This window comes from Anas platyrhynchos, chromosome 5, assembly GCF_047663525.1.
Source record: "Anas platyrhynchos isolate ZD024472 breed Pekin duck chromosome 5, IASCAAS_PekinDuck_T2T, whole genome shotgun sequence".
Lineage (NCBI taxonomy): Eukaryota > Metazoa > Chordata > Aves > Anseriformes > Anatidae > Anas > Anas platyrhynchos.
In genome coordinates this window covers 23558654-23586385 of record NC_092591.1, presented here as the reverse complement: position 1 = coordinate 23586385, position 27732 = coordinate 23558654, and the positions used below count along the sequence as shown (strand labels likewise).

The following is a 27732-nucleotide window of genomic DNA, read 5'->3' as shown; positions in this document are numbered from 1 at the left end:
ATAGTTTTCTTGGATGAGCTCTGCTTGGGTAATGCTGATTGTGCCTTCCCCGGTGATGTCCCTGCTTCCTGCAAAAATGGCAGGTATCGCCCCCAGCTGTAGCTTTCCATCCATGCAGCGCAGGGCACATTTGGAGGCTGGTATAAAGTCCGTTTGCTTTGGCAGCTTTGTCTTGTGTGAAGGGGCTCCCTGGGCCTCACCTCTAGCATGTACCCTTGTAAAGAGCGCTGTAAGACACAGTTGCTGGTGCCTCCTTCCTTGGGACTGTGCACAGCGTGTGTGGAAGGGACACACAAGCCTGTGTTGGATGCAAAGGCAGTATGATGTGCCCAGAGGGATGTCCCACCATTGCTGGGTGTATTTTTTCACTTTTGTATATCAGCAATCCCCATGGATGTTGTGCTACACGGTGGCCACTGCATTGCCACTGGGAAGGGGAGCCTGCCCCGTGCCCACCCTCATCTGGCTCTGCTGCTTTAGCAGGTGTGATCCCAGCACCGAAATGCCTTTCTGAGCTGCATACTCAAGTGTGTGTATGGTACCCCATACCTACTCTGACACCATCACAGTTTAGTTGTGATGTAGGCTTCGTAGACCATTCCCAGTGCTTTGTCAAGGAGAGGCATGAGGATGTTGGAGGATCTGCCTGACTCAGTAGAGTGACCTTGAACTGCTGGAGAGGGCTGTCATTGCCTCCGGATGCTCTCAGGGCGTAGTGTCTTTGGTGTAGCATCTATGTTAGGTGGCAAATTTTTTACCTTGGGACCAACAAACATGAAATCTCATAGCTCTCCAGAACTCTGGTCCTGGCTTTGGTGTGCAAAGTGGACACTGAAACTTAGGAAAGACTTTCCAAAGTTAGCTTGTGATTAAGTTTTATCCCAGGTTTGTTCCTGCTCTCTCCCTTCCCATGTGGGACACAGCAAGTATCAGATCATGAGGTCAGGACCTGTGTACTCATGAGTCTATAAGGTGCTGGAGCGCTGTATATAGAGCAGGGGTTTGTTTATTGCCTTGAGATCAGGCCTGAATCTCAATTTCCAGCTGAGAACCTTGATACGTTGTTGGCTATTGAAATTCAAGTGCTGCACAATGACAAAATTTAGTCTGAACGGAAGCGACTTGTGCAGCAATCCCTGTTCCTGCAGACAGACTGCGTTTTGGGCACAGAGGAGCAATGGAGAGAAATGGGATGGCTGGTCTGGAGCTGAGGGTCAAGTTGTAGGTCTTTTGACAAGGCAGGAGGTAGGGGGTACAAGGTTTGTAACTACCAGACAGGCCACGTTTATGCTTTGAGATTTGCGTGCTCTTGGGGTTTCAAGGGGCCAAACATAGTGAGATAAATCAAATGGTGCTTCCTTCCTTTTGGATCCACGCCCTTTTAACTCAGATGCTCAATGGGCTTTCCAACTACTTAGCCCCAAGGTCTAATCACCACTCCCAGAGAGTGGTATGTACTTTCTGTACTACATGTTGGTCTTCATGCAGACGAAGGAAGTGTCTTGCACAAGAGCATAGAAATCCGCTGCCAAAGTAGGAACAAAACTCAAGTATCCTGTCCTGGTGCTACTAAACTCTGATCTTCCCTTCTAACCTGATGGTATACGAAGTCCAGACTGTGACCTCTCTGCTCTCACCTATGCTCCCTCCTACAGCTCTGACTGAACTCTTGAATCTCAATTTCCAGTATCTGAACCACCAAAACAACCATTCTGCTGAACTGACTGTAGAGTTTAGAAAGCTTTTCAGGAGTTGCTTCTTTTACCTAGCAGCCAGACTGTCTTAAATACATTGTCATAGTCAATGCATCATTGTCAAGCTTTCTTGACAATCTTCAAAGTGAATGGAGGATAGGGACAGCTGTTTCTGTTTATTGTCTTCTAGGACTAAATAATCATTGGATTACTCGTGATTCAGTGTACTTCCAATTATGTCCTCAGATCAGGACCCTGCATCCATGTTTCAGTTGTATACTTGGCTTATGATAAAATATGATGTGACCAAAAATAAATTTTGGATGCTTCTTTTCCTGTTTTGTCTTGGAGGCAGTGTTGTGAAGTAATCATAAATGAAAGGGAATGAGGAAAGAAATGCTGATTTTTCTCTGCAAAGGGATGAGAGGCAGGTGCACAAGGATTCATAAAGTAAAATCTAAAAGATGTGCATTCATTTTACAGGACATCTTATCCATCTTTCTCAGTCACTGCTTCCCTGCTACCTTTAGGGTATCATCTGACAGGAGGAAGCAAAGGAGGAAATGCTGCCTCCGAGCTCCCTGGTCCCCTGAGCAAGGCAAGAAAGGACAGGTGACATCCATCCCACAGATGTTGAGCAAGATGGGCAGCAAGGGGAATGTTGCTAATATCTGGATTGCTCCCCCTCCCAGCCCTGGGCTCCAGGGAACAGGCCACATTATAACTAACGCAGCACAAGGAGTGATGATGTGCTGGGAGGACACAGTGTGCCTGAAAGCTAAGCACTGAGTCAGCCCCTTGGATGGGCAGGTTTCTCCCAATACTTACAGCAATATTATTATTTTTTGTTTTGTTTTGTTTTCTGAAATGTGTTCTGACAAGTAGTGCTGGGCTCTCAAAAGAGCCATCACAAGCCAGCTGTGGTCTCAGTGTGTGTGTGTGTATGTGCGAATGAGTGAGCAAACTTACAGACTGATGGTGTTGGGAATATTTGGGCTCTGCAGCCTGTCCCTGGATCAGTGAGGAGAACATGGGTGACCATCTCTGTGTTTGATTGCAGGGAATATTGAATACAGCTGCCCGGCCACCAATGAATGTGAGATCACGAAACGGAGGCGCAAGTCCTGTCAGGCCTGTCGCTTCATGAAATGCCTCAAAGTGGGGATGCTGAAAGAAGGTAAGACAGAGTCAGATTCAGAATCGCTGTCTGTCCTGGCAGCAACTGGATCCAGGCCTTGCAGGATGCCGTAGAATAACTACACACTTGCCCTCTCTGACTTTTCTAGGGTATTTCTTTAAGAGACTTTTAAAAGAGTCAGGATCAGCAGTGACCAAGAGGGCAGTCCAGAGAGGAGAGTGGTTCTAGTCAGCACCCTTGTGCTGGGATATTACTTCCAGCATCAGAGCAAATTTGATAAATAACTAGAAATTGGCTGTGCCAGACTATTTGATTTCCTGAAGGAACCCCATGCTGGAAGGTGCTGCTCTCCTTGCCCTCCAGGTCATTTTGCAGTGTTGGGAAGGAGAGGATCTTGTTTGATCGTGACTGAGTTGGCTGGGTTGTGGAAGGGAAGGATGGAGTTAATGGAGAGCTATGGCACAGCGTGCTGCAAAGGTATGCCCGTATTCCCACTCAAGAGACTTTCTGAAGATGGTGGCGAGCACAGGTTTGTCTGGGAGCTGTGGGTCGTCTGCCCTGCATGCTCAACCTGCGTTGTGCTGAGCCTATTGATCTGTTCAGTATTCTCTGAGCAGTGTTCAGCTTCTTTCTTGCGCTGCTTTTCCTCCCTTCCCCCCCTTGCCTCCCCAATCCTTGTCCATTCAAGGTGAACCACAGGGAATTCAGTGGCAATTAAACACATTCTTATGGATTGACTTTAAAGCTTTGTTTCCTTTGGGTCCCTCAGGGAGAGGCAGCGAGAGGAGGAGGGGGGAGGAAGAAGAGTTGTGTGTAACCCTCTGCATTGCCGTGCCTGGCAGAGCACGGTTCCCTCAGTTTAGCGACAAGGACCAGCAGCTGGCTGTGGTCTGCGCAAGTCCAGCGTGCTGGAGCCAAGATGCCAGCACGCAGCGTGCTTCCAGGTCGTACCATTTTAGCAGCTGGTGATGAATTGCACGATGTCACTTGAGCGTGTTCTGCTTCGCACTGGCGCTCTCTCATTTCTTGAGAGGCAAGTTGATGGCAGCCACTGTTGTTAAGAATGTAGATTAGATGTTAAACCCTGTCCCGTGCTTTGATGGATGTATAGTTTCTGTGGGTAAATAACTTCCTGCTGGAGCACACCAGGTATCAAGGGGAGGAGATGCAGACTTCTATAGTCTGGCCTCCCTCACGGGGGTGTAGAGGTGATAGACAGAGGATCTTGATCTACTGCTGGGAGGGAGGCACCTGCTTTTGGAGTTAGAGAGGGACTGCTGGAAACCAGCTTCTCTGCATGTGGTGGCTCTGGGGTGGTGTAATATCTCCTCACCCACACGCCAGTCCATGCTAGTGACACCGGTTTTAGTGGGAGTGCAGATTGGTAATGAGAAAGCCTGTTCATATGAATGCCATAAAACAACCCTAAAAGTATGATGTGGCTCCAGACACCCTGCAGAGCAGCAGCATAGGTCCAGGCATGCTCACTGCCCAGCATCCATGTAGCTGAGCATTTCAGAGTTGGCAGCTGAGGGAGCAGAGCTGCAGGAGCCCATTCTGGCCTGTCTGACTGCGGCCAGGACAACCTCTGCTCCCAGCTGTATGAGTGTAACACTGCCCAGAGCAGGATCTGAACAGTGGCTTAGCCTCCAAGTTTTATGAAAACCATTAACTCCTTGCAGACCAGAGGTAGGCTGCAAGGCAATGCAGGTTCACTGACACCATGCTGTGCCTGAACTCCTGAACCCTAGGGGATACTACCCACAGCAAACTGAAATTTGACTCTTGAGGCTGCTTTTGTGCTGAAGTGTCTTTAGTTATTCATATAGGGATTGATTGAGCATCATTAAAGCCACTAGGGAAGGGTGGTTTGCTATTGATGTTAGTGTATCTGTGATCCTGCCCATAATATTTAGAGCTGTGGAATATACAGTGTAAAGATTTATTGATAGCAGTGGGATGCAAGAACATGTGACAATATCAAGGGAAGCAGAAGAGCCTACAATAGCAATCCATGAACAGGAGTCTTGTGTCCTAACACTGAGTGGTCAAGTGATGTAGGACATGCTTCTTTTTCTTTCTTTCTTTTGCTCAGTTTCCCCAGCTGAGAAATAAGGGTTATATTGCTTTGCAAAATGATCGTGAAGACCGATTAGTTAACTTTAAGTGAAGCCTGGTGGAAGCACAAAGTATTAGTATACAGTATTGAATCAAAACACATCTTTAAAAGCAAAATCCAAAAAGGAAGAAAAATGGTTTCGCAGTCTTCGGTCTCCACAGAGCCAGGAGTTTCTGGAAAGAACAAATCCATAATTGTTTGACTTGCTCAAAAATGCAGAATTGACAAGGGATTTTGGATTAGAAAAGGTTCATTGGTTTTTACCGTCTCTGATCTGTCATTCTGTTAGTTCATCCACCCCTTTATTTGCCAGGGCAACAGTGTTCCCTGCTGTACGTTTCTAGTAGTTTGACCATATAAAAAGTCCCTGATGCTTTGGCTTTCCCAGAGAGCCTACCCTGCACTCGTTAGGATAAGATGTGTCTTGATGTGCAAGCTATGATATGAGGTTTTTTTCCTTTCAGTAGTTCCCCTTCCTATTTCTCCTTACCCTTGATTTACCTCTCATCTTCCTTGGGTTCATCCATGGCAGAAGGCTGTCAAGCCAGATTCTTTCTCCTGCTTGATTGCCAGGAGTTTTGGGAAAATTGTCTTGTGGCTAAATGAGCGGTCTGGAAACTGATTCCTCTCTTGCCACATTTCTCCTTGAGGTCCTTGTCATTTGGCTGGTAACTTACTGGCAACATTTCTGAGTAACGAAAATGTCCTTCCTCTGAGGAAGAAGAGTATGATATTCCATCAGTACCTAGTTCAGGGCTTCATGATTTCTTTTCAGTAAGAGAGGAAAGATTTTTCTGGTGATTGTCCTTATACATGATGTATGTCCCACATTCTGCTTGCTGGGCATGTGGTATGAGTTTGTTTTTAGGAAGGGGGCACCAGTATTCAAACACGTCAAAAACCATGCAGTGATGATTCCAAGCCTCTCCATTACTCCTGAAACGCTCAGCTGGGTTCAGTGGGAGCAGACTTAGGTCCTTCCGTGGTGAATGTGCGTGAGGGTCACCAGGCATGTTCTCTCCTTGCACATGGGCTGCAGAGGGGCAGAAAGCTGGCTGTCACCCTGTAAGGACTGGGCAGACTGCCCCTAGTGCAGAGGTGCAGGTTGTTCGGACAATGCCAAGCGAATGAGGATCAGGGCAGGAAGAGAGCCGATGGAGCAATCAATAGGTGTCTCGGATATCCAGGCCACTTTCTTTAAGAGATCTCCGATCAATGCATCGCAACGAGGGAGTTGCACGGACACCAGAGCTGTGCTGCTGTCTCAGGTTCTCCAGGCATGACGCTGCAGGGCAGGCGAGACTCGCTGGGGGAAGCAGCAGGCAGAGAGCTCTGCCCGCAGAGCCCAGCTGGCCTGAATGTCCAAGGTGCTGGCACACCTGGCTGCCTGTCTCTCTCTTTCCCCTTCCATCTGGAGCGTGTCGAACTTGGAGGCTGAGATTCCTGCAGACCCCAGTTGCAGTGCCCCCGTGGAGAGGTCTCGTCCCTAGAAAACCCACGCTCTGCTGCTCTTGGCCTCCCTGAATTGCCACCCTGCAGGCAGAGGGAACTGAGGCATCTCCACAGCTTTGTCCAACCGAAATGTGTGGTCTCCTGTTCTGCAGGAATCAGGAAGACCTGAGCAACCTGTGTTACTGCTGTCCCCACATGGAGATGTTATCTACAAGGATTCGAGGCAGTGGGGATGGCTTGTGAGGGAAAATGTCTCTGCATCTTGCAGAGCAGAGGTATTTTTCAGAGATGGGCATCCCTGTCTGCTCCCAGCACTGTCTCATGCCCACAATGGCCTAAGTGTAGCTCTTCAGCTCTGGACTCTACAGCATAGGTCTATGTCTCTCTGGCTCTCTAAGATGATGGATAGAGAAATTTCAGTGATTTGGCAGGTCTCTTTTAAAACCTCAATATACCTTGTCAGGTATGGGGAGAATATACCCTTGCCATTCACGCTCTAGCTACCCATGGCCTTTCTGTTCTACAGCAATTTGCTTGTCATCAAGAGGTGGATGTAATTTCAGATGACACATGGCTTTTTTAAGTGGGCTCAGACATTTGATTTTGGACGTTGGCTGGTTAAACATGACCTCCCAGCCTTGCCTTGCACACCTCTGCTGCCTCTCTGAAGTCACAGTCCTGCGTGTCACCTTGCAGAACCATGATCCAGGCAAGGACACGGTGGGGACAGTGATGTTAATCCTTCCTTTTGTGTTAATCTCTTGAGAGGGAAGTGTTTTGGGGACATGGGAAGAGAGATGGGATATAACAGGTGAGGTGCAATGGGATGTCAAGGCCCCTCGATACAGAGCTCCTCCTTGGATGGAAATGACAAATGGGCAATACTGGACATAACAAATCAACATCAGGGTGCCATTGTAGCCCAACATCTGGAAGGCTTCTGGGCAGCTTTTAGGAGGATAACAACTGTAGAAGTTCATGAGCATACCAACTGTTGTCTGGACATGGGTTCTTTACAGTTTTGGAAGCCCTGCAGACTGTTTTCTTCAGTGGATTCCCACATATAATGTTTCTGCAGTTACGCTGTTCCCTGTTCTGTGGAGCAGGAAAGGAACTTACAACAGTCTGATAATTCCTGTGCTGCCCAAGTCCCTGCATCTCTGAATGTTGGAGGTGGTCCCCACTTCAGTGCAGAGATGATGGAGCATGAAATCAACAGACTTCAGATGCGGCTGTTTCTTGAATCCTTGTTGCTCCTTTAAAGACCCTGGCTGATTAGGAAAGCCTGCAGCTCGTGGAACATCCCTAACAAATAGTCCTAACTCTGCAGTTTCCCTTACAAGCTACAACCAGGGCTGATGTCACAAATGCTTCCCAAGGAAACAAATCCATCACCTCTGGGCTGGCCTGGCTCTGTGATTGTACAAATTGGGTGCAGTCGTTTAGTATCTGAACAAGGGATTCCTACCACTGGCAATCGCAGTAACTTTGCCTTCATTGCTCACTGAAACTGAGGTAACTGAATCAACAGTGGAGCTCCTTTTTAGCAACATAACTAAATGGAGGGTGTTTCATTTCAGTTTTTAAGTGTCAGAATCTCTCAATGGAGCAAAGTGTTTCCAGCAAGCTCTCCCTCCTGCCCCCATCCCTGCTTCCAAACCATGTGTTCTCGAAAAGATATTTGATTTCAGTGAAAGCTCAGCTGATGTCCCTGCAATATGCTCGGGTTCTTGCTTTGTGCTTCCTGGGAAGGGATGAGGGCTCCTCCGGGGACTCTGGGTAATTGGGTTAGTGGCCAGCTCATGTCAGGAAATTAAAAGGCAGCCCTGATCAGGTTGCTGCTGCATGGGATTTAATGGCTTTGTATTTATAGAGTATTCTGCCTCCAGCCGGTGCCAGAAATATCACTATTGGAGGCATCCAAATGAAAAAAAAAAAAGAGAGAGAATGAAAAATGATTTTTCCTTCTCTAAAATGCCCCTGTGTTTAAAAACAGACAGGCAACCTCCCCATTCTTTGAAACAGGATCTCCAGGTGCAGTGAGTGGCATCCTGATGTCTATATCTTCCACACCCAGCTATTTTCCAAGGCATGAATTGAGCATTTGCGATGCGTCTGGAATTGGGCTTGGTGGTGGTGTGACGCAGAGCATGTGATGCCTTTGGCAGGGCAGTTGTAAATCTCCAAAGAGGCTTCCAGTGGATGAGCTGTAATAAAGTGTGTGTTGGGATGATGGCACTTGGTGTCTCTTTTCTGATCACATCACTGGTGCATCGTGGACTCTCCCCATACCTTCTGGCACTTCCATTGGGTTATCAATCTGTCTAGTTTGGTTTCCTCCATTCCTTTTGAACCATTGACCTGCCTAGATGAGTCCCCATGGCTCTTGCCATAAGTAAATCTCTGTTCTATCAAACAAGCAGTTCAGACCCTCGATGTACAGCAGTGCAGATTCAGAGAGGCATCACCTCTACACAGGTATATGATAAACGCTGTGTACTCCATCACCAGAAATTATGCTTAGTACTTTTATAACATGTACAGAAAAGGGGAAGCTGATAAAAAACACAACCATTTAAGGATCTTTAGTTGCCAACCATCATGCTACAAACTTATAGGCAGTTCTAACAGTGCAGTGAGATCCTTTGAGGTAGCCAGGAGCAGATTGGGACTGGATGTATGTCCCCCTGCTCTACAGTAACCTGAGGCATGTGCACGACCATTTTCATGGGCTCTGGTGACCTACATTCACCAATGACTCAGCTCGGCTGAGATTCTCAATCCCCTTTTCTCATCTACCTGAGAAGACCGCACTAGCCCTTGGGCTGCAGGGTATCCTGGGGGAGGTGGGGTATTTACTCAGAATTGCCCAGCAAAGCTGTTCTATTTTAAGAATTAAATTTTAGCTGGATGCTAGTTCTGAGTATTGGAAAAATCACTGCTGAGGTGAGAGCTTCAGGAGAGCAGTTATGGCTGCAAGGCCCAAGCAGAGCTGCGCTGTGAGGCCTGGCTGAAGTGGCAGCACGCTGTGTTGGTGGGCCTGAGGATCTCCCTGCAGACCTCTGTCACAAGTGAGCCTCTCTCCACACACAGGTGGGGGCCTCTCCGCTGTCACAAATCTAAAAATTTGGTTCTTAGCCCATGCTTATGCTCCCTTACCTACTCCAAAAGGCTTGCATTCTCTACCTAAATAGACTAAAATAAGAAACTGGGCTACAGAAAGCATTGGTCTGACCCTGCAGGGCTTTCGGAGGTTCCCCTGATAGTCGGTGGAGAGAAGTATCTGTCATCACTCCTCCTCAGGTGAGCGTCTGGAGGGTGAGGTGAATGTGGATGTTCCTGCTTCTCTCTGTTGCTTGTCAAAGGAGCCCAAATGCACAGACGAAAATTGTTAAAGTCTAAAGTAAAGTGAGTCAAATCACACCCAGGCATAAAACACCCCTTAGGGGATTTAGTTCTGAGCACTGTGTCTTGGAGAGTGAGTGGGGCTGGAGCTTTGCCATCTTTTAGGTCCTTTTGTGAAAGTCATCCATGGTCTTTTCCTGGCAGGTGCATGCCTGTGTCTTCTCCTTTCACACAGTGCCCCTCAGCCTGCTGCTGTGGGGGTGTTGCTGTTGTGGGCAGTAGAGCCAATAGAGCCGCTGTCCTGCCTCAGACTGGTTAGAGGGCTAGGAGGGGAAACCATCAAAGGACATTTGCATGGACCCTGAACACAAGGTGAGAGTATGATTGTGGGGGTTACTACAGAGAGCTGAACAAGGTACTAAGGTATTCTTTGTTCCCATCTGCCCTTGAAGCCCTTCTTAATTCCTGTTGTGTTTTTTTTTTTGCTGTGATTGGGGGTGAGGTTGAGGGGCTGCAGCATGGGAAGGAAGCTGTATGTTTTAGGGACAACAATGGCTAGTGCTGCAGAGGCAGTGGAGGAGGGGAAGGCTTCGTTCACAAGCTGTGCGGGTTACACCAGAACCAACCGCCTGGGACGTGCAGCTTGTGTGTGTGAGGGTCAAGGGCACCTTGTATCGCTGCTCCAAGGCACGGACAGCCTCTGGAACCAGGTATATCATCAGACATTACAGGGATAACCTGTCCCTCCGAGTCCAGGGACTCTTTAGCCAGATGGGCAGGAAAGGAGCTTTTCTACATAACTAGTACATCCCTGAAAATATCAAAGGGAGAGCAATCTGCAACATCCTGCTTGACCTGATCCAGTCTTTCTGTAGGCCCTTATAACACAGGAGATGGATTCTCCGATGCCACAGCCCCTCTCCCCAGGCTAGTTCCCCACCCTCCTGCTGCAAGTGTCACTCCCAGGCTTGTTGACATGCACCACGCTAATCACAGGGTTTTTCTGGCCATGCTGACCTGTGACCCCCAAGTCACTTTCCTAGATTACAGATGAGTTGGGGAATTGCACCAGTCATCTACCAGGAGATTTTTCAGGGGCTGGCATCCTTTTGCGGCAGCTCAAGAGCCTAATGGTATGTACAGGACTTCTCCCCCTCCCATGCTGGAATCTCAGAGTAACAAAAGAGAGCTTAGGTTACAGCTTCTCCATCTTCTCCTTAGACAGTCCTGTTTTTCCCCATCATCTATTTCTTTCCCCATCTTAGCAAGCCTAACTTTTATGGTCATAGTTGCTCTGTTTCTTTGATAGGTCTCCTCCTGGCTCACTCCTCCCATTGCCACATCCTTTTGTCTTTCCTGAGGTTCAGAGCAACAGGGGAGAGGGAACACCTTGGTCAGAAAACTTCTCCCTTCCAGCTTCCTTGGGCAGTGCCAACCCCTGGGCTTCAGACTGCAGCTCCCGGGGACAGAGGTGTCTCTGTTACCTGCAGAGCACCACCCCAGCCCAGACTCCAGGAGAGCAACCAGGCTGGTTGATGCATTGATGCAGAAACTGCAACTCAAGGTATAGGTGGGCAGTGGGCGCAGGATCCGGCTGGTGTAACAGGGAAGCTGGGCAAAAGCAGTCCCGGGGACATCGCTCCCTGGCCAGTGCTTGTCCTGTGTTCCCTTCAGTCGTGTCCTTCTCGGTCTAGACACACATTGTACCGTGCAAAAACCCTGTAGCTTGGCTCCTCTGTTAGCTCTTTTGGCAAGATGGATCTTTCTGTTCCTATCAATTCATAGGCATGTGATAGGACTCGATGGAAAGTGAGGTGAGGCTAGTAATTTGACACGACAGCTGATATTGGGCCTAGACTGCATTTCCCAATGGCCAGAGCTCAGCTTCACAGAGCTTTTAAGATTATTTTTAGTCCCCAGAAAATAAAAGAGAAACTAAACCTGACTCTGTGTGCTGTTGCCTCTGCATACTCGGCTATTTTTACTTCCGACAGACTGGGCCTAGCTCCAGCTTTTAAAAAAAGCTGGAATTATTTTACTTCCATTAAGAAAAAAACCCCAAAGCCTGATGTTATCAAGTCAGCAAGGGGACATCTGATCCCAAAGCTGTCGGGCAGACATCTCTCCGAGGGGCATGTCAGAGAAATGAAGGGAGCTCGAACAGATCAGCAGATCAGCTCTCCCACTGCAGAGGCTCGGTGCTGGCACAGACCTCTCCGCACGAGTGCTTGGAACACGAGTGGCACCCACAGGACGCTTCGAAAACTGACAGCCCTCCCCCAGGCGGGATGCTGAGCTGAGAAGTCCTGCACCAGCCCTGGGTTTGCCCTTCTCTCTGTAGGTGGGCTCAGGCAGGCTGGGGAGCTGTGAGCGTGCCACCGGTGAGCTGGGACGCGATCCCTGTGGTGGACACAGGGACCAGCTCCACACCTCACTCACATGGGGTGGCAGGGCTGTTCCCCCCAAAGGTAAGGAGGTTCCTTGCATCACGGGAATGGGAGGAGAGGGGATGTTTCCAGCACAGATAGCCTTCATTTCTGAAGAAGCAGCTGCCGGAAAGTTAGGTTAGTATGGGGTGGTACTTCCCAAACCTTGCCCTGTGCTGTATCACCTCACATCATGTCTGTGAGCGCTCCTGTTTCCACTGCTCTAGCTGCCCCTCCTCGCTGATGGTGTCAAGAAGGGTGGTCCAGCAGTGCCTGTAGTGGTGAGTTTTGTAGGATGAGTGTCTTTTCTCCTGGGAGCTGGACAGCTGTGATCCATGGGAGAAATGGGTTTGTGCAGGAGCTGTAGGGCAACTGCTTTCTCTTGCTGTTGTCTTGTCAGGCTGTGGCACCAAACCCTTGCTTAGTCTTCAGTATGGACTGACTGCATCTCATAAGTGACTGCATCTTCCAGTTAAAGTGCAGGTGGCTGTATGTTTGGTGTGAAATCTGCCTCTCATCTCCCTTCTCCCCCCCTCACTTCCATTCGTATCTCAGTTTACTTCCCACTCCGTTTCTTCACTCGATGTTTCCCCTCACACTGCTTCTCTGAGCTACCCACTGTGCCTCCCCACTCTGTTTTAACATCCCGTAGTGTGTCCCCTTCCAGAGCTGCCTTATAACCAGCCCTCCCCATCTTAAATCAGCCGCTGAGCAAATCATAGAGCAGCCGGCATTAATGAGCCACCTCAATACCACAGCTCAGTATCAGACCCTGCTTTTTGGCTGTGCCCTTTCCTGCCATCTGAATATCACCCAGTAGACTGTCAGATCTCTAGGGAAGGGCTTTGGCCTTGCTGCTCACCTCTGGACTGTTGCAGTCAGGGACTCGGGTTGAAATGCTTTTATTTGTTATTGCACTCAGCAGCGGGCACTGGGATGCGCTACGTAGGGGTCAGCCCGCTCACTGGCTCTGCGGCTGGAGCTGATGATGGCAGGGTACAGCAGTGGCTCAGCAAATGCTGATTGAAAGCGTTTGCCTCAAGGAGTGTCGCACAGGATGGGGAACAAGAGGAGGACAAAGCCTTGTTCAAAATTAACAAGCTGAAGTCCTTGGGCAAACAGACCTCTATCTACTCGGTGAGGGAAGGAGGGATGGAGGGTAAATCTCCCTGCGTCTCTCTTATCTTTTTTTAATGCACTTAAGTCCTTTGTGTCCTTATAATCTGATTGAGGGTCCCTAATACTGCTGCAACCTGTGCAGCCGTCCCTCTGCCAAGCACCGGAGATGGCACGCTTCTCCTTGGGAGAAGGAAAAGAAAGCTCTTTCCCCATTTTCACCCCACCCTCTGCACTGTTTATCAGACTGCATAACAAAAGCATCCTAGAGAGCTGCGTGCTGGTTTCTCCTGGGCTGAGAAGGATGTCTCCCTGTTCCAGTGACATCCTGCCCAGTGGCATGAGGGAATGGACCTTCCAGTGTCTCTTCTTCTATGAGGGTCCTGGGAAACTCTGATTCAGGATCCTGCAACCTTTTCTGCATTCCTCCATAACCTTTGAACAGTTTTATTCCCGATCCTCCAAATTTTCACACCTGGGTACTCAGTTTTCTGTCATTTCCTGAAATTTGTGTTTCTCCTTCCTTCCTGACTATAGGTGGCTGTCACTCATTCAGCCCAGTGTGGCATAGAGGTCTCCTTTCTTATGAAACCAGGGAATGATTATAGTGGGAAAGAAATCATGGGCAGAAGTGCAAGTACCCTGCTTCCCCCAGGACTCTACCAGTGCTGTTCCTTGGGGATCCCCCTAGATGATCTCAGGTTTGGGATTCCCTGGCTGCCTGAAATCACTCTCTGGAACATACTAGAGCTCCCAAGAAGAAATTTAGCCCACAGACTACTTGCTGCAGGGAATGGTGATAAAAGAAGCAGTAGGCAACATTTGCAGAAAAACTGCTGTGTAAAGGAGGAAAGGTGGTACTTCTGCTTATGGACATCAGTGAATTCTCCATACTGTGTCAGAAATAGAAAACAGGAAGGGGAAGGAAAGGTTTGATCCGAATTCTCCTATTCTGCTTCATATCTTTCTATCCACCTAATGTCTTCCATCCTCCCAGAGCAGCAGTTCCTTTACTTTGGAGAGCTCCAGACCTGCTCTGCAGGGATTCCTGCTGGCACGCTGTAATGGCACTGATGGTATGGTTGGCATTGGTCATTCTTGCTGATGTTGGTGCTGTTTGTCCATCCAGCTGCTTTGGGTGCTCCAATTGCAAAGTGTCAGGATCTAGGTCTTGGGCAAGTAATGGTTTCGTGTGGTGCCAGTGGGCTGGTGTGAGCACAACAGTAAAAGCTTTCTCTTTTCCATGCTATAGTAAGCAAACGTGGCATTGGCTCAAGACACACCGTGTGAATGACAGATGTGCCTCTTTCTAAGGTCAAATATTTGACAGCCAGCTCCAGGTTTTTCAGAGGTACAGGTTGTTCAAAAAGCATCGTTTCAAAACAGATTTGGAGTGTTTGCTTTTGGTTGTTTGTGTTTATGCAGTAAATTGATTGCAAATATTAATGTCTCAGTGTGATTAGTAAGTGTATCTCATAATTGGTTCCTGTGATTAGACCAGATAAACTTGTGTTTCTAAGGAAGTACCTGTATAGAGTAGATTCAAAAAATTATTCTATTTGTCCGCACCTACTTTTACCTTGAAGGATTTTTTGACGATGGCTGTTTCTCCCAGCAAGACTGAGTTACCCCAGTTTCACAGGAGCTGATTACCAGAAGCAATATGACTGGCCAGAAATAACTGACAATTGGACAAATGTCTATGGCTCTTTTCACTATTTGCTTTTTAATATTGTATCTTGTCCTGATACAGTACAAGATAACAGCAATTCAACTGCTGTTCCTGTTCAATTGGTTATTGATGCTGCTATTGTTTTGTGTTTTTTTGTTGTTGTTTTTTTTTTGTATGAGGACAGTCACTGGGAGCTGTTTTCAGCGTGCTATTTTCAGTGTGATTCACTGGATTTTGAAAGAACTCTAACAAATTCTTCAGTGTCTCCCTGCCTCAGTTTTATCATTGCTTTATTATAGAAGAGGTTGTTTCTATTTATTTGGTTCTACTTTTATTACAGTTCCTTACTTGATGAAACCTGAAACATTTTTTGTTGAATTCATAGTTCATAATCTATTTGCTATAGATCACTTTTTTCAAATATAAATAGTGAGAGGTCACAGAACATTTAACTTCTCATTTTTAAGAACAATCTAAAAGCTTATTTTTATAACGGCGGGTTTGATTGACATTTAAAGTCTTTCTTTTAAAAGCAAGATCATCTAGAGGGCATTGAATTCCGAGGCTTTTCATTTGTCCGTTTGATTGATGGTGATTCAAGAGTTCAAATGGGTTAATTTTTGTCTTCCTTAATGTTTTGAATAAAAGTAAAGCTTACAGCAGTACTGTTAGAGCTGGAGGCAGTTTATGTGGTATTACTGGGATCCCTGGGTTCAGTTAGGATCTCAAGTGTTTGGAAGAGAGACAATCCCTGGACTGTGGGGGACATCTTAGCAGATTTTTACATCTGAATGTCAAGATTTCCTGTGGCAATAAAGAATCATGAGAATTTATCGTGTTTGTTTTATCTGCAGGTGTTCGTCTGGATCGAGTCCGAGGAGGCCGCCAGAAGTACAAGAGGAGACTGGATTCTGAGAGTAGCACTTACCTGAGCTTACAGATCCCTCCTCCAGCTAAAAAGCCACGTATGTATTGGTCTACAATTGTGGTCTTCTGACAGCCACTACATTCCTTTTCATTGGTCTCCCAAAATGTGCAACGGAGCAGTTGTCATTTCTGGTTCCCATATTGGTCACCAGAACTAGGAATTTTTTCTTATGATCATAGTGCATAGGCAGATGAGATACATCTAAGGTGTAACCCAGGTGCTATACATACTGTACCTAGGATTAAATCACTGAACTTTCGTAGGAGATTATAAAATTCATGTAGTGTTTTTTTTTCTGTACTTTTCTGGCATTGGCAAAACTGGTCCTGTGCTGATTTCTCTCTTCCAATCACCAATAACTCTCCAACAATTCTCTAAGCTTTTCCAAGTCCTACCATTACTTTTTGTAATTTGTGTCTCCTCCCACCCTTGTTGGACCTACCTGAGACAGCGGCTGACAGCCTTAGAGTAGCTTGCTGCTTTTGTCAGCCCTGTACAGAGCTGGTTTGACATAGGCAGATTACTACAGCCTACAGAACTGCAGTGTAGTGTCCTCTTGTTGTGACCAAAACCATTTCAGAGGTCCTGCAGCCTGTGTTCTAGCTGTGTTCTCCCAGGAAGGCCCTTCTAGAAAGGGCTGTTATGACACCTTATGTCATGAGAGATACAACAACAACTTCTCCTTTGAAATGTGCAGTGACTAAGATCGTCTCCCACTTGCTGGTGGCAGAGCCAGAGAAGATTTATGCCATGCCTGATCCAACCATGCCGGAGAGTGACATCAAAGCCCTGACAACCCTCTGTGACCTGGCAGACAGGGAACTGGTGGTGATCATTGGCTGGGCAAAGCACATCCCAGGTAAACAGGGGAAATTATAAGGCCTAAGCATGAACAGCAAAGGGAGCTATTATTTATCACTGTGCTTATCAGTTTGTCTGCAAGTAGGATTTTTATGTATAGTGATGGATGGAAATTACTGTCCCAGAAAACTGCTTGTGGTGGGCTTTCATGGGAAACAAACTCCACTATAGCCCCTGGTGCAAGTGCATAATTTGATGATTGTGTGTGTGTGTGCCCTGGGGTTATGCAGTAGGCTTTGAGAGGCTATAGTAAAGTTCTTCGTGATACTTGATATTGAGTGGCACAGAGAAAGCCCTTGGGGAACAGCCCTTGGAATGCTGGACTCTAGAGGTTTTGAACTGCATTAATAAGTGCTGGGTGTGTTGTGCCTATAGATGAATAAATGTTACAATAGTGACCAGACTTCAGTGCTAATGACAAGGCAGGTACCCACCCTGTCTGTAGTGGGCATTCTTGCCCCCAGACTCAGGAAAGCTTTCTTCATACTGGGTTCATCACAGAACACGTCCCATTGGGATGGAGGACATACTCACTATTGTCAATGAATCTCCAGGCTTCTGTGCTGAAAAATAATGAGGACAACTTATTGGCAATGTGACTGGCCTCTGAAGGCTTGCTGTCTGTATCCAATTGAGTGTGCCTGTGCAATTGAGTGACATAGCACCAGCGTCTCACACCTGCAGATAGGCTGGGCCCAGGCACAAGGAGCAGACATGAGCCTCAAGGAGGTTCTGGGGAGATGGATTCAGACTTTGCTTCTTGGCTTTAAGCTCTTGTTGGTGAGGCATCTTAGCATGAGTGAGCAGACAGTTCAGTTCTCCTACTTCTTTTTGTCACCCCTCTTTTTCTCTTTGATGGCTGCTCCTTCTTTCTCAGTGTGAATATTTCTCCTGTGACTAAAAGGTCAGTGGTATTCTGGGCTATACGGAATAAGTCCGTAGCAGGACTGTAAAGTCTGAAGAAACTTTCTGAGGGCAGTGTTTCTGACTAGAGGTTAATATCAGTGGTGCCCTTCTTACATGAGATCTGCGGGGATTACACCCATTGCTAGTGCTGGAATCCATCTGGGGCTGAGTCATCACAAGTGGGGTTACAGTGGCGATTAGGGAACTCAGCCCGGATTGCTCTACTAACCCAGTACTTGGGGTGTTAACAGGAGTGGTTTTAATGCAGTTCAGTCATCCACTACGGCCATCCAGTAAGGTGTTGCTGTCTGTTCCTCTAACCTTGGCCATTTCTGTTTGTGCAGGGTGCCCTGCTGAAGCTCCCTTGCTTACAGCTGTGGGATAAGTGTGGGATGTTCAGCTCCAAGCTCCTATAGAGTTTGCCATAATCATTTTCCCAGAATGGGAGTACAGTAGGACTCCTGCACTTTGAAAAGGACTTCTCTTCTCCTTTCTGAAAGGCAGGACACACCTGCCATCATCTCAGTTTTCTCTCTGTATTTTCCTTTCCTGTCAAAGCCCCTGCAACACGGTAACAGCCATCAGCCTGGCACAGCTCAGACCAGGGGCAGTATCATAACACAACTGTGTATCCAGGAGAGAGCTCAGGGGCTGTTACACAAGGGAGCAGTACCAAGAATCAGACATAATAAAAGACAGTTCATAAAAATGGAACAAAGTACCCTATAGTTCTGAAACAAGTACGAAACTTACTGAGTTAGGCAGCAAGGGGGCAGAGCAGGGCAGGGCCAGGAGGCTGCCAGGTGTCTGGATTATGCATGCCCTGTATTTCTTTCTGCCTTTCAAAGATTTTGAGAAAAAACAGACACTGCTTCCTGTGTGTTGGACACAGAGAGCACTGAGAAAGGAACAAAAATCATATATCCCTGCCTTGTGCTCACACTGGAATTAGTAAAGCACTGCGTGATGTTAAAGTCACGCCAACCCTTCAGGATCCCAGATGTTGGCACAAACTTCTGCCTCAAGTGTTAGCAAATAAAATCAGTGAAGCTTAAGTAAGTCCCTCTCCTATGATAACAAGGAAGCATGATTTAATGGTGTTCAGCAAGTGGTATTAGCTCAATAGCCTTATTAGCTATTAGCTCAAAAGCCACACTTAGCCAGTACAGAGTTGTACACTTCTGTAGGAGGCTCCCTCCCCGCTACTCCCCCTTCCCCTGTGCTAATTGTCTTTGAACAACATCTACCTTCTCTGCATGCCTTGATGCAGGGAGACAAGACTCCTCTCGAGGGGTGACGATGAAGGCTCTCCCAGGGTAGCTGTTGTGCTGTTCTCACTAGGAAGATGGTAGTACTAGCACGGAATGAAATATGGCAAGTGGAGTGACAGCAGCTGTGTCTGGAGTGGCCTCAGATCCTATAATTACATCTCCCTTTATTACCTCTGCTAATGGCCCTCCAGGATGACAGAAATGATAATAAATTAACAGATTATGAACTCCACTTGCCACAAATTATGTGACTTTTTTTTTTTGTAATTCTGGGAGCTCCCATTGCCAAACCACTGAAAAAAAAAAAAAAAAAAAAAAGAAAAAGAATGAATGTCACATCAGCTGCTGCAAATAAAGCAGCTTTGCTCAACCTGCACCTGGGAAGGAGGGAAACATTCACGCAGCTCTGTGCTGGAGATGGAGGCTCTGCGTCCTGAAATACTTTCTCGGGCTTCTCCTGATGCCTGTGGAGTATTCAGCATCTTTCAGGATAAGACCTGCAGCAAGAATAAAAAGCAAGAAACATATTAAGGGCAAGTTCTGGATGCTGTGCCATCAAATAGCTCAGGAATGCAAAAGAGCTGGATTGTTAGCAATTTCTGAAAGCTGTAAGATGATGGCAAGGCCCTTGAATTTCACAGCTGGAGGTTCTCCAGTGTGACAAACCCATGATAGCAAGCCTGTGATTTTGGCCAGGTGAAATTAGCATTTATCATTTCAGATCCCAAGTTTTATACCCTGGGAGACCCCACGTTACCTGATCTTCCCTTGTTTGTGCAGAGTGCAATATAGTACAGCACAGGCCTCCAGCACTTGCATTCTACTTGTGAAAACGCTGGAAGAGGAGGGTCCCAATTCTGCTACGTGTTTCAAATCCAGGGCTGTCACTGCAGCACTCCCTCCCTCATGCCTACCTGCTGATACTGGAGTCACTGGCCACCTGAGACTGCTGCTGGCAGGGGGCTTTGCCAGGTGGGCAGGGCAATTGCAGCTGGCTCTTCTGTCCTCCTTGGCACAGGTAAAGCACGGTCTCTGCTGTGCAGTTCCCTGTCTGCCATAACTACATCTGGGAAGGAATGATTCACAGAGATGCTGGGTGTACAGGCTACTGCTTGGGTTAAGTAAAAACTTTCCACTTTTTATTCTCTAGCAGAAATGCGTGAGTCATGTCTGTCCTGGATCCTCTCCCTGCACTACCTCACTGTTTCACAATCTTTTACAAATTTTGTTGGCAGGCTGTGCTGAGGCGATGGCATAACCCCCCTTGTAACCCAGATGGGTAATGACGGTGCAGAACGGCCACTGACCCAGAAACTGGACTTAAGGCAGCAGCCTCAATGCTGGGCTGTTCTCCGTGGTCAGCACTAGGAGATAGGTGCCCGGAGGACTGCTTTTGGCTGGCTGCAGGGTACAGATTCCAGGTGCTTTCCCTGTGTCAGGGCCGATTCCATCAGATCCCTGTGCAGCAAGGAGACGTGAGGATACAGGATCCCAAGCCTGAGAGCTGCATCAGCCTGCTCCTGGACTCGGTCAGGAGAGCTGCATTCAGGAGCAGCACAAGAGCACAGCACTGCCTGCAGGAGGCTGAGGTGAAGGAGGAGGTCAGCACTGCTGCAGCACTCGCATCCTCACCAGGTGCAGGGCTACGTGGAGCACGGGCTGTGCTGCACCAGGATCAGTCTCACAGCCATGGAGCTGGATGTGCAGCTCTTCTCCCCAGTAGCCTGGACTCCTCTTTAGCTGTTCCCTCTGGCTCTCCTCCCCAGTGGTTTATTGATTCTTCCCTCCCACCCACTGCTCCCCTCAGACCTTGCACACACAACACGTGACAGCTGATTGGTATCTGTTAATTAATGTGGCCTGGGGCCTCTTTTCTATTCAGTGGCCTGATAAGGGAAATTGGATGTCCAAGGGCTGCCAGGCCATTATCACCCTTTGCTTCCCCTGGCAACACAAACACAAAACATGGCGCAGTGATAAATAAATACCACTAACCCACCCTTCTGCCTTCCCTTCCCCGGCTGAGATAGTGCAGATAGAAAAAGAGAACCCACAGCCAGTCAATATAGCAATCATCAGCTCTTTTGTTAATTGCCAACTTGATAACAAGAGAAATCAAATGATCATCATGGTGGCTGGCTACCTAGGCCCCGATGTGGGGCCAAGGACTGTGAGCAGGGAGGGCTGTGGGACAGACGCGTCCTGCTGGGCCTAGCACGCAGTGAGCAGGGCTGGGAGGCTCCTGGGGACAGCAGCTAATGAGCTGCCAGGCCTCTCGAAGAGCGTGAGCCCCAAGGTTTAATAAGCATTGGGGTTAAAACTGGCAGGGGAGGCGAGTGGAGCACAGCTGGGGGTGTCCTGTTCTCCCACAGCCCTGGGAACCTTTAGACACCAGGAGCTGCCAAAAAGCACAGCTCCTGCCTGTCAGCGGTGGACAGGAGCTGCCTAGAGGGGACCAACACATCTCTGTTTGTGATGGCTGTGTACAGTGCCTGCCTCCTAGGGTCTTTTGTGGTCTGGCCTTCTCACATGCCTGGTACAGAGGACAGAACGGATACAGCTTTCCTTCCTGTGCACTTTTTTTTTTGTTGTTGTTATCCCTTTCCCCTCAGGACAGACAGGACTTCTCTGTTCCAGCTTCTCCACTTTCTCAGCACTGCCAGCAGGGCTCCGGGGCTGTCACTGTCGATGTCCAGACTGTGATTGCTCTTTCTGTATCTGGGGAGGTTGCCTTGCTTCACTGCTGGCTGCTTGTTCCATTGCTACGGTTTCTGGCAGTGTTTTAGGTACTTGAATAGCACCACAAAGGTCTTTTTATGCTGCGTAGGATTGTTGGCTGTGAGGGGCAGAAAGCTGATGGAGCTCAGGGAGTGGTGACAAGTGGAAGAGGATTCTGTTCACAGATAAATTCAGCTTTTGACTCTTCAGTGCTCTGTTGTGGTGGGACCTTTTCTCATGTTGGCTGAATGAGATTATGCTGTGCTTGAAATTCAGGCCCGTGTCATTTCCTCCTATCCCATCAGATCCCTCTTTTCTGCTCTCTGGAGCTCTGCTCTGCTCTTTGGTTCAGCTGGGGAGACTAAATAGGCTGCAGTACAAAACTGTGGAGGAACAGTGAGCAGGAAAATGTGGTATGAAACAGCTGCTGCATTAGGAGAGGTAGAATTCACTAAAAAGAGGTTATCATTAGCCTTGGGTTGCCATATTCTGCATGTGCTGATTGCCAGACAGACAGAGGTTGCTTCAGTAAGCCTTGTTTTGAGAGTGGCCAGTGGGGGAGAGTTCTTGGGATGAATCCCAAGGAAATTAAGGAGCCCAGGCTCCTAGAGGCTTTGCTGTACACCCCTGTGACCCTGGCTGTCTTTTGCCCTCTCAGGGTTCTCCAATCTCTCCCTTGGGGACCAGATGAGCCTCCTGCAGAGCGCCTGGATGGAAATCCTCATCCTGGGCATTGTGTACCGCTCCCTGCCGTACGAGGACAAGCTTGTCTATGCTGAGGACTACATCATGGACGAAGAACACTCTCGTCTGACGGGGCTGCTGGAGCTCTACCTGGCCATCCTACAACTGGTGCGCCGCTACAAGAAGCTCAAGGTGGAAAAGGAGGAGTTTGTCACGCTCAAAGCTCTGGCCCTCGCCAATTCAGGTACAGCCCTGGCTCAGGCAGCCTCACGATCAGGGAGTTAAAGCCCGTGCTGTTATCTGACCTGGGAGCAATCTAGGGCCCAGTGCCCGAGATGGTGCTCTGCCCGTGTCATACAGCATCCCCAAAGTTCCTCTGTCCACAGACAGGAGAGAGATGGAGGCTCCAAGCTGAAAAGGAGGGAAAAGTACTGCTTGCTGCCACTACAGCCCCAGTTGCAATCTGTGTCTGTATTAGGAAGTGGGACCAGCCAGGGTTGGGCTGGCTGCTGGCTTCTGGCCCTAAGAGAAGGGCCGTGTGCCGTGAGCTCAGATAAGGGAATTTAGGCCAAGCATGCATTCAGCTAAGTAGTGTTGGTCAGTTACAACAAACAGGGACACCCTGGTCCCAGTTTTAAATCCCACCATCCCACCCCCCAAAAAAAGAACCCTGTTGGGTTGGGACTGCCTGGTCTGGTCCTGGAAATGTTCGGTGACAACAAGCACTCAATCCCACCCACCCCCCGGGTCCCTTCCATCTGGATGACAGAGAATAAGATGTGCTGGCAAAAGTCTGCTGTGACTGTGCTATTTCTTCTTGGGAAAAGGATGAGAAAGGCCAGGGCCCTCAGCCCAGTGCCTCCATGTTAGTGTGGGGAAGGTCACAGCTCTCAGGCCAGCAGGCTGGAAGCCTGTGCCTGTGGGAGACACGAGAGGTGCTGCGTGCTGTGCTGCTGTTGCACAACAGCCAGACACATATTTGCTCAGGAGTCCCTTCCAAAGGGAAGCTGGCTGAAGCTACCGTGTGACGAGGGCTCCCTCTACATCCCCGGAGTCTCACTGTCTCACATCTCGCCGAACTTTCAACAGAATTCACCCTTGCAGGTCAGCACTGAGTCCAGTTTCTGTGCTCAGCTAAAGCCATCTTCCAGAAAGATAAAGTGGGTAATTGAAATCTTTCATGATAGCTGACTCTAGAAATAAATTGTTCCCTCAATTATATAAAAAAAAAAAAAAGGTACCATATTCCTAATGTGATTTTGCCTGAGTTCATCCTCCACATACTGATCTTTTCTGAGCTGCCTCCTGTGATCCCAGGTCCTTTAGACCTTACAGCTTGACATGATACAGTTCCTGTCCCATAGCTGCATTTCTTGCCTATAGATGTGTTACTTCAAGTGTCCAGAGCACTCTGTGAGGCTGCTCTATCCTGCCTATTTTACAGCCTTCTGTTCCTCCTTGTCTTCCACACATCTTAGCAGCAATTTGAAAGGAAAAAAAAAAAAAAAAAAAAAAGGAAAGAAAGAAATCACTTACAGATCATTGATAAAAATGTTGGGTAGCATCTGTTTTTTTTACTGATCCCTGTGGATTTCTACTAGAAAACTCCTCCTTCAGGGATGATTCACCACTGATAGCTACTTTGAAATCTGTCATCTAGCCAGTTCACTAATCAATTGAAAGTGTGCTTTATTGGTATTGCACAGTGCTAATTTTTTAATGAGAATGTCCTGTGGTGCTAAGCCAAGTGCCTTATAAAAGCCTAAGTCTATTATATCTATGCAGTTAACTTTATCAACCAAACTTGTAATCTCATCAGAGAATGAAATCAGGTTTGTTTGACAAGACCTTTATTCCAAAGTATTCTGTTGACTGGCAGTAGTTGTAATACCATCTTTTAAGTCTTAATTGAACATCACATTTCTTTTTCCTTTATTTGCTCTGGTTCACACCAGGCTACCATGGCAATTATCGAACAGGACCCAGGAAAGTATATGCATCGTTAGAACTTCTCCAGCCATTTTGAATTTCTCAAAAATACCAAGACTTGTTCATCATTAATCTGCCCTAGACGAGCCTTCACCAGCAATTTTAGATCTCTTAAAGCAAGGTCTGCTGATTTCTGTGAAGTTTGTACCTAACAGATGTCTAGTATCTTCTTGCATAAACAACAGACTAAGGAGTCTTCATTGTCATTATTCTATGATTTGATGATCTTCATTTCATGTAAGACAGGTACATAACACTTCTTTTTTCTAAGCTCAGGACAGAAATACTCACCGAGGACTTCTGTCTCCCCATTCTGTTAATAGTTTAATCATCTCCATCAGAAAAGAGCACCCCTACAAATGATTGTTTTTCTTAAATATTTATAAAACTCTTCTTTATTGAGGAGTCCTTATCCCTTTCAGCCCTGGATTTTCTTCCAATGTCCTTCACTTCCCTTATCGATTTTCTACACTTCATAACTTCTGATTCATATAAATTGCTATCTAGTTCCCTTTTTCAATTTCTCATATATTGCTTTTTTTTTTTTTTTTTTACCTCTAATTGCTGCCTTCACTTTGCCACTGAACCAGGATGGGCAGATGGCCAAGGCTGGCCTCTCTCGATTGTGGGACGGTGGCTTTTGGCTATGTAATCAACTCTTGTTAAAAAAAAAAAAAACTGCCTCCTGTCTACCAGGAAGGTCACAAGGACTGAACAAGGAGAAGGGCTCCTCAGTGCAGTGACAGGGTGACAGAAGAGCCATACTGGGACACTTATCTGGCTCATGCTATGAGCAGAGCTGTTGTAGGACCCCAGCCTTGATGCTATCAAGCTCTTCACAGTGCAACGGAAGCACTCTGCTGGTGTTGCTCACTTTGCTCTCAGGACTAAGCCCAGTGTAAGGCTTATGGGATGGTCTGTATCAGGAGTGGAGGAACACTGAGCAATGACAGAGCAAAAAAACAACACTTATCAGCTGCTTCAGGGTTCTGCTTCCAGCTTTGTGGAATAAAGAAACCGAGGTAAGGGTCAGGAGGCACAGGCCACTGCATGTCCTCAGCTGGATGGGAAGAGCCGCTCTGACTTCACCGGTTTGTTCTGGTGCAGGTAGAAGTGCGGTTCTGTAGGAGCATAAGCCACAACAATCCTGCTTTGTTATCGTATTGCTACTGAAAGTAAAACATGAGATCTTGTTTTTCATGCAGCTAGAGCCTTTCGGCACATGTACAAGGAAGCTAGATAGCGCAAGCTGTATTTTTATAATATAACCTTCACATTCAACCCTGCATTCTTTTAATATGTTATTATTCTCAATGTATTTTTGACATGGAATAAACTTGCAGAGCCTGCATGTATTTGCTTGCATGCAAACAGCTGACTCCTAAACCATTAAGAATGCAGACTACCTCAGGGCTAGTCCATAACTCCCCTGGGTCAGAGGCAGGGTTTAAAGCTGAACTCTTAGATTAGCACCTGTGCTGCCTAGACCTGCCTTCTGCTGCTTGCCTTCCATCTAGGTAAATTCCTGAATTTTCCCTATCCCTTCTGGGTGTAATTGCTCATGTAATCCAGCTTCTCGGGACTTTCCTCTCTTCGTTGTACGTTGACCCTTTGTTTCTAGTAATTAAAGCAAATGGAACCAGAAGGGGCAGCTCACTCACTCCTCGCTAGAGGAGAAACCGACAATAGGGCAGGCATTGGTTTGAAGGAGCCGCCCTGCCAGGGCTGTGGCTGATCTCTAAATCCTCAGTGAAATGCCACCAGGGCTCACCTGGTGGGTGAGAGAATCCAAGCAAAGACTGTCTTTACCAGGTGCATTTCAGAGAGCTGAGAAATGAATTCTTAATGCCCAGAGCAGCAAGCATGTTCCAACAGTGTGATCATCACCCATTTTTTGACACAGTAAGCATGCTATAGACTTACCCTGTTACCCTTCAGAGACAGCAGCCTCATCTTAAACATTTCTAGGTCCTCTTGCCTCAAGAATACAAATTGATCAACCTGTGTTTTGAAGAGCCCTCAGCACATGTTCAGTTAAGGACAACCTAAAATGGCCAGGGGGAAACGTTATCCCCTGCCCCCACCTTTTTTTTCTTTGCCAGTACATTTAATGCTGAGATGGAGTGAACAAGATGTGGATCTAGCAAGGGGATGTGTAGCAAATTCTACATTAATGGGTCCTCGTAGGTTCTTCCTCCTCCTGCCAGAAGCTGCAAGAAGAGAGTCAGGTGAGGAGGCAGCAGGCCTTGTCCAGTCTCCCGCCTGCCCTATGTGCCATGCCAGCGGTGCTGGAGAGAAGGGCTCCTGCCATATAGCCTCACATCTAGGCCTGCTGACCCTCAGGGACATGGCCAGGCAGCCTCCAGAGCACCTCAGTGCTCTGGCAGCTGTAAAAATTCATAGCTATTGATTTTGTAATTAACAGTTTATCAATGCCATTGACACCAGCTCATTGATGGATTGCAAGGAAATTAATCCTGCAATGTTATTTTATTTTTTGCAGTCAGCTGCCAATTCTGAGCTGCTTTCAGGAAAGAGAGGAAAGGCAGGCCTTGATCTTTATTTCCCCAATTTCTCTCCACCTATCTGCCTAGCTTTTTAGGGCTATGAGGTCTCACTGTACAGAGGTTAGGTGGCATGAGAGCACAACTTAAGCATTGTCTACTGCACAGCAGCATCAGTACTCAAAAGCAGAGCACCCACCTTGAGCTGAAGCATGGCTTAACTGCTTGGTACCTCTGGCACCCACTGGGCTCTGTGAGCTCTGATAAGATATGATTACTTCTCCCCCATGTGCCCCTGGCCAGAAAAAAAACATTAAATAAGAAGGCTGGAGCATGTTTCTCTCCAAATTCCAGCTCTTGATGCTTCTATCTCCAAAATCACCTCTGCCATCTGGAAGGAAGCACACTTGCTTCCCCTGATTGTGCATGGGAGTTCTCCAGAGGTGCTGCCTATCTGGGGGAAGTCGACAGACTGATTTGGCAACGTGCTTCTCCCTCTCTACTCCTCCAAATTAACCTTTGTGGCTAGCTCAGGTCTCTGTGAAGACCTGCCAGCCCTTTTCTGGCCTTTGTTGCCTGGTCTCTTCGATACAAAAAGCAAATGTAGCGATAATGATTTTTCCTCACTAGGCTTCTTGGAAGTTCAACCCTTTAATATCCTCTAATTAGTGGAGTCCTTCTAAACAGCTTCTTAAACAGCTTTCTTGCTAGACAGAATATTTTCTCAACTGTTGTAATACTTCATAAATCATGCACCATGAGTAGATATAACTGTACATGTATTTTATGAAATTCACAGTCTCTAATTTGTGTTGAGCTCTCCACAGAGGTGACATATATTTCTAGAGAGATTTGGGCATTTCAGCCAGCTTCCCTCCTCTTCACTGCTGTCAGACCCAGGAACCCAAG

General features: G+C 47.4%; 1 protein-coding gene across 14 annotated transcripts in view; it reads left to right on the top strand.

Moving 5' to 3' along the window:
• ESRRB (estrogen related receptor beta) overlaps positions 1 to 27732 on the top strand; it is a 162022-nt gene that overhangs the window by 128647 nt on the left and 5643 nt on the right. For 12 of the 14 annotated variants that reach the window (XM_072038432.1, XM_005013869.6, XM_021268424.4 and 9 more), the window contains 4 exons: positions 2755 to 2871; positions 15817 to 15927; positions 16588 to 16749; positions 22305 to 22574. In XM_072038432.1, coding sequence (XP_071894533.1) covers positions 2755 to 2871; positions 15817 to 15927; positions 16588 to 16749; positions 22305 to 22574 — 660 coding nt within the window. Of the gene's footprint in view, positions 1 to 2754; positions 2872 to 12192; positions 12217 to 15816; positions 15928 to 16587; positions 16750 to 22304; positions 22575 to 27732 lie in introns of those variants that run through there. The other 2 variants (XM_005013870.6, XM_072038435.1) reach the window with 2 other exon arrangements.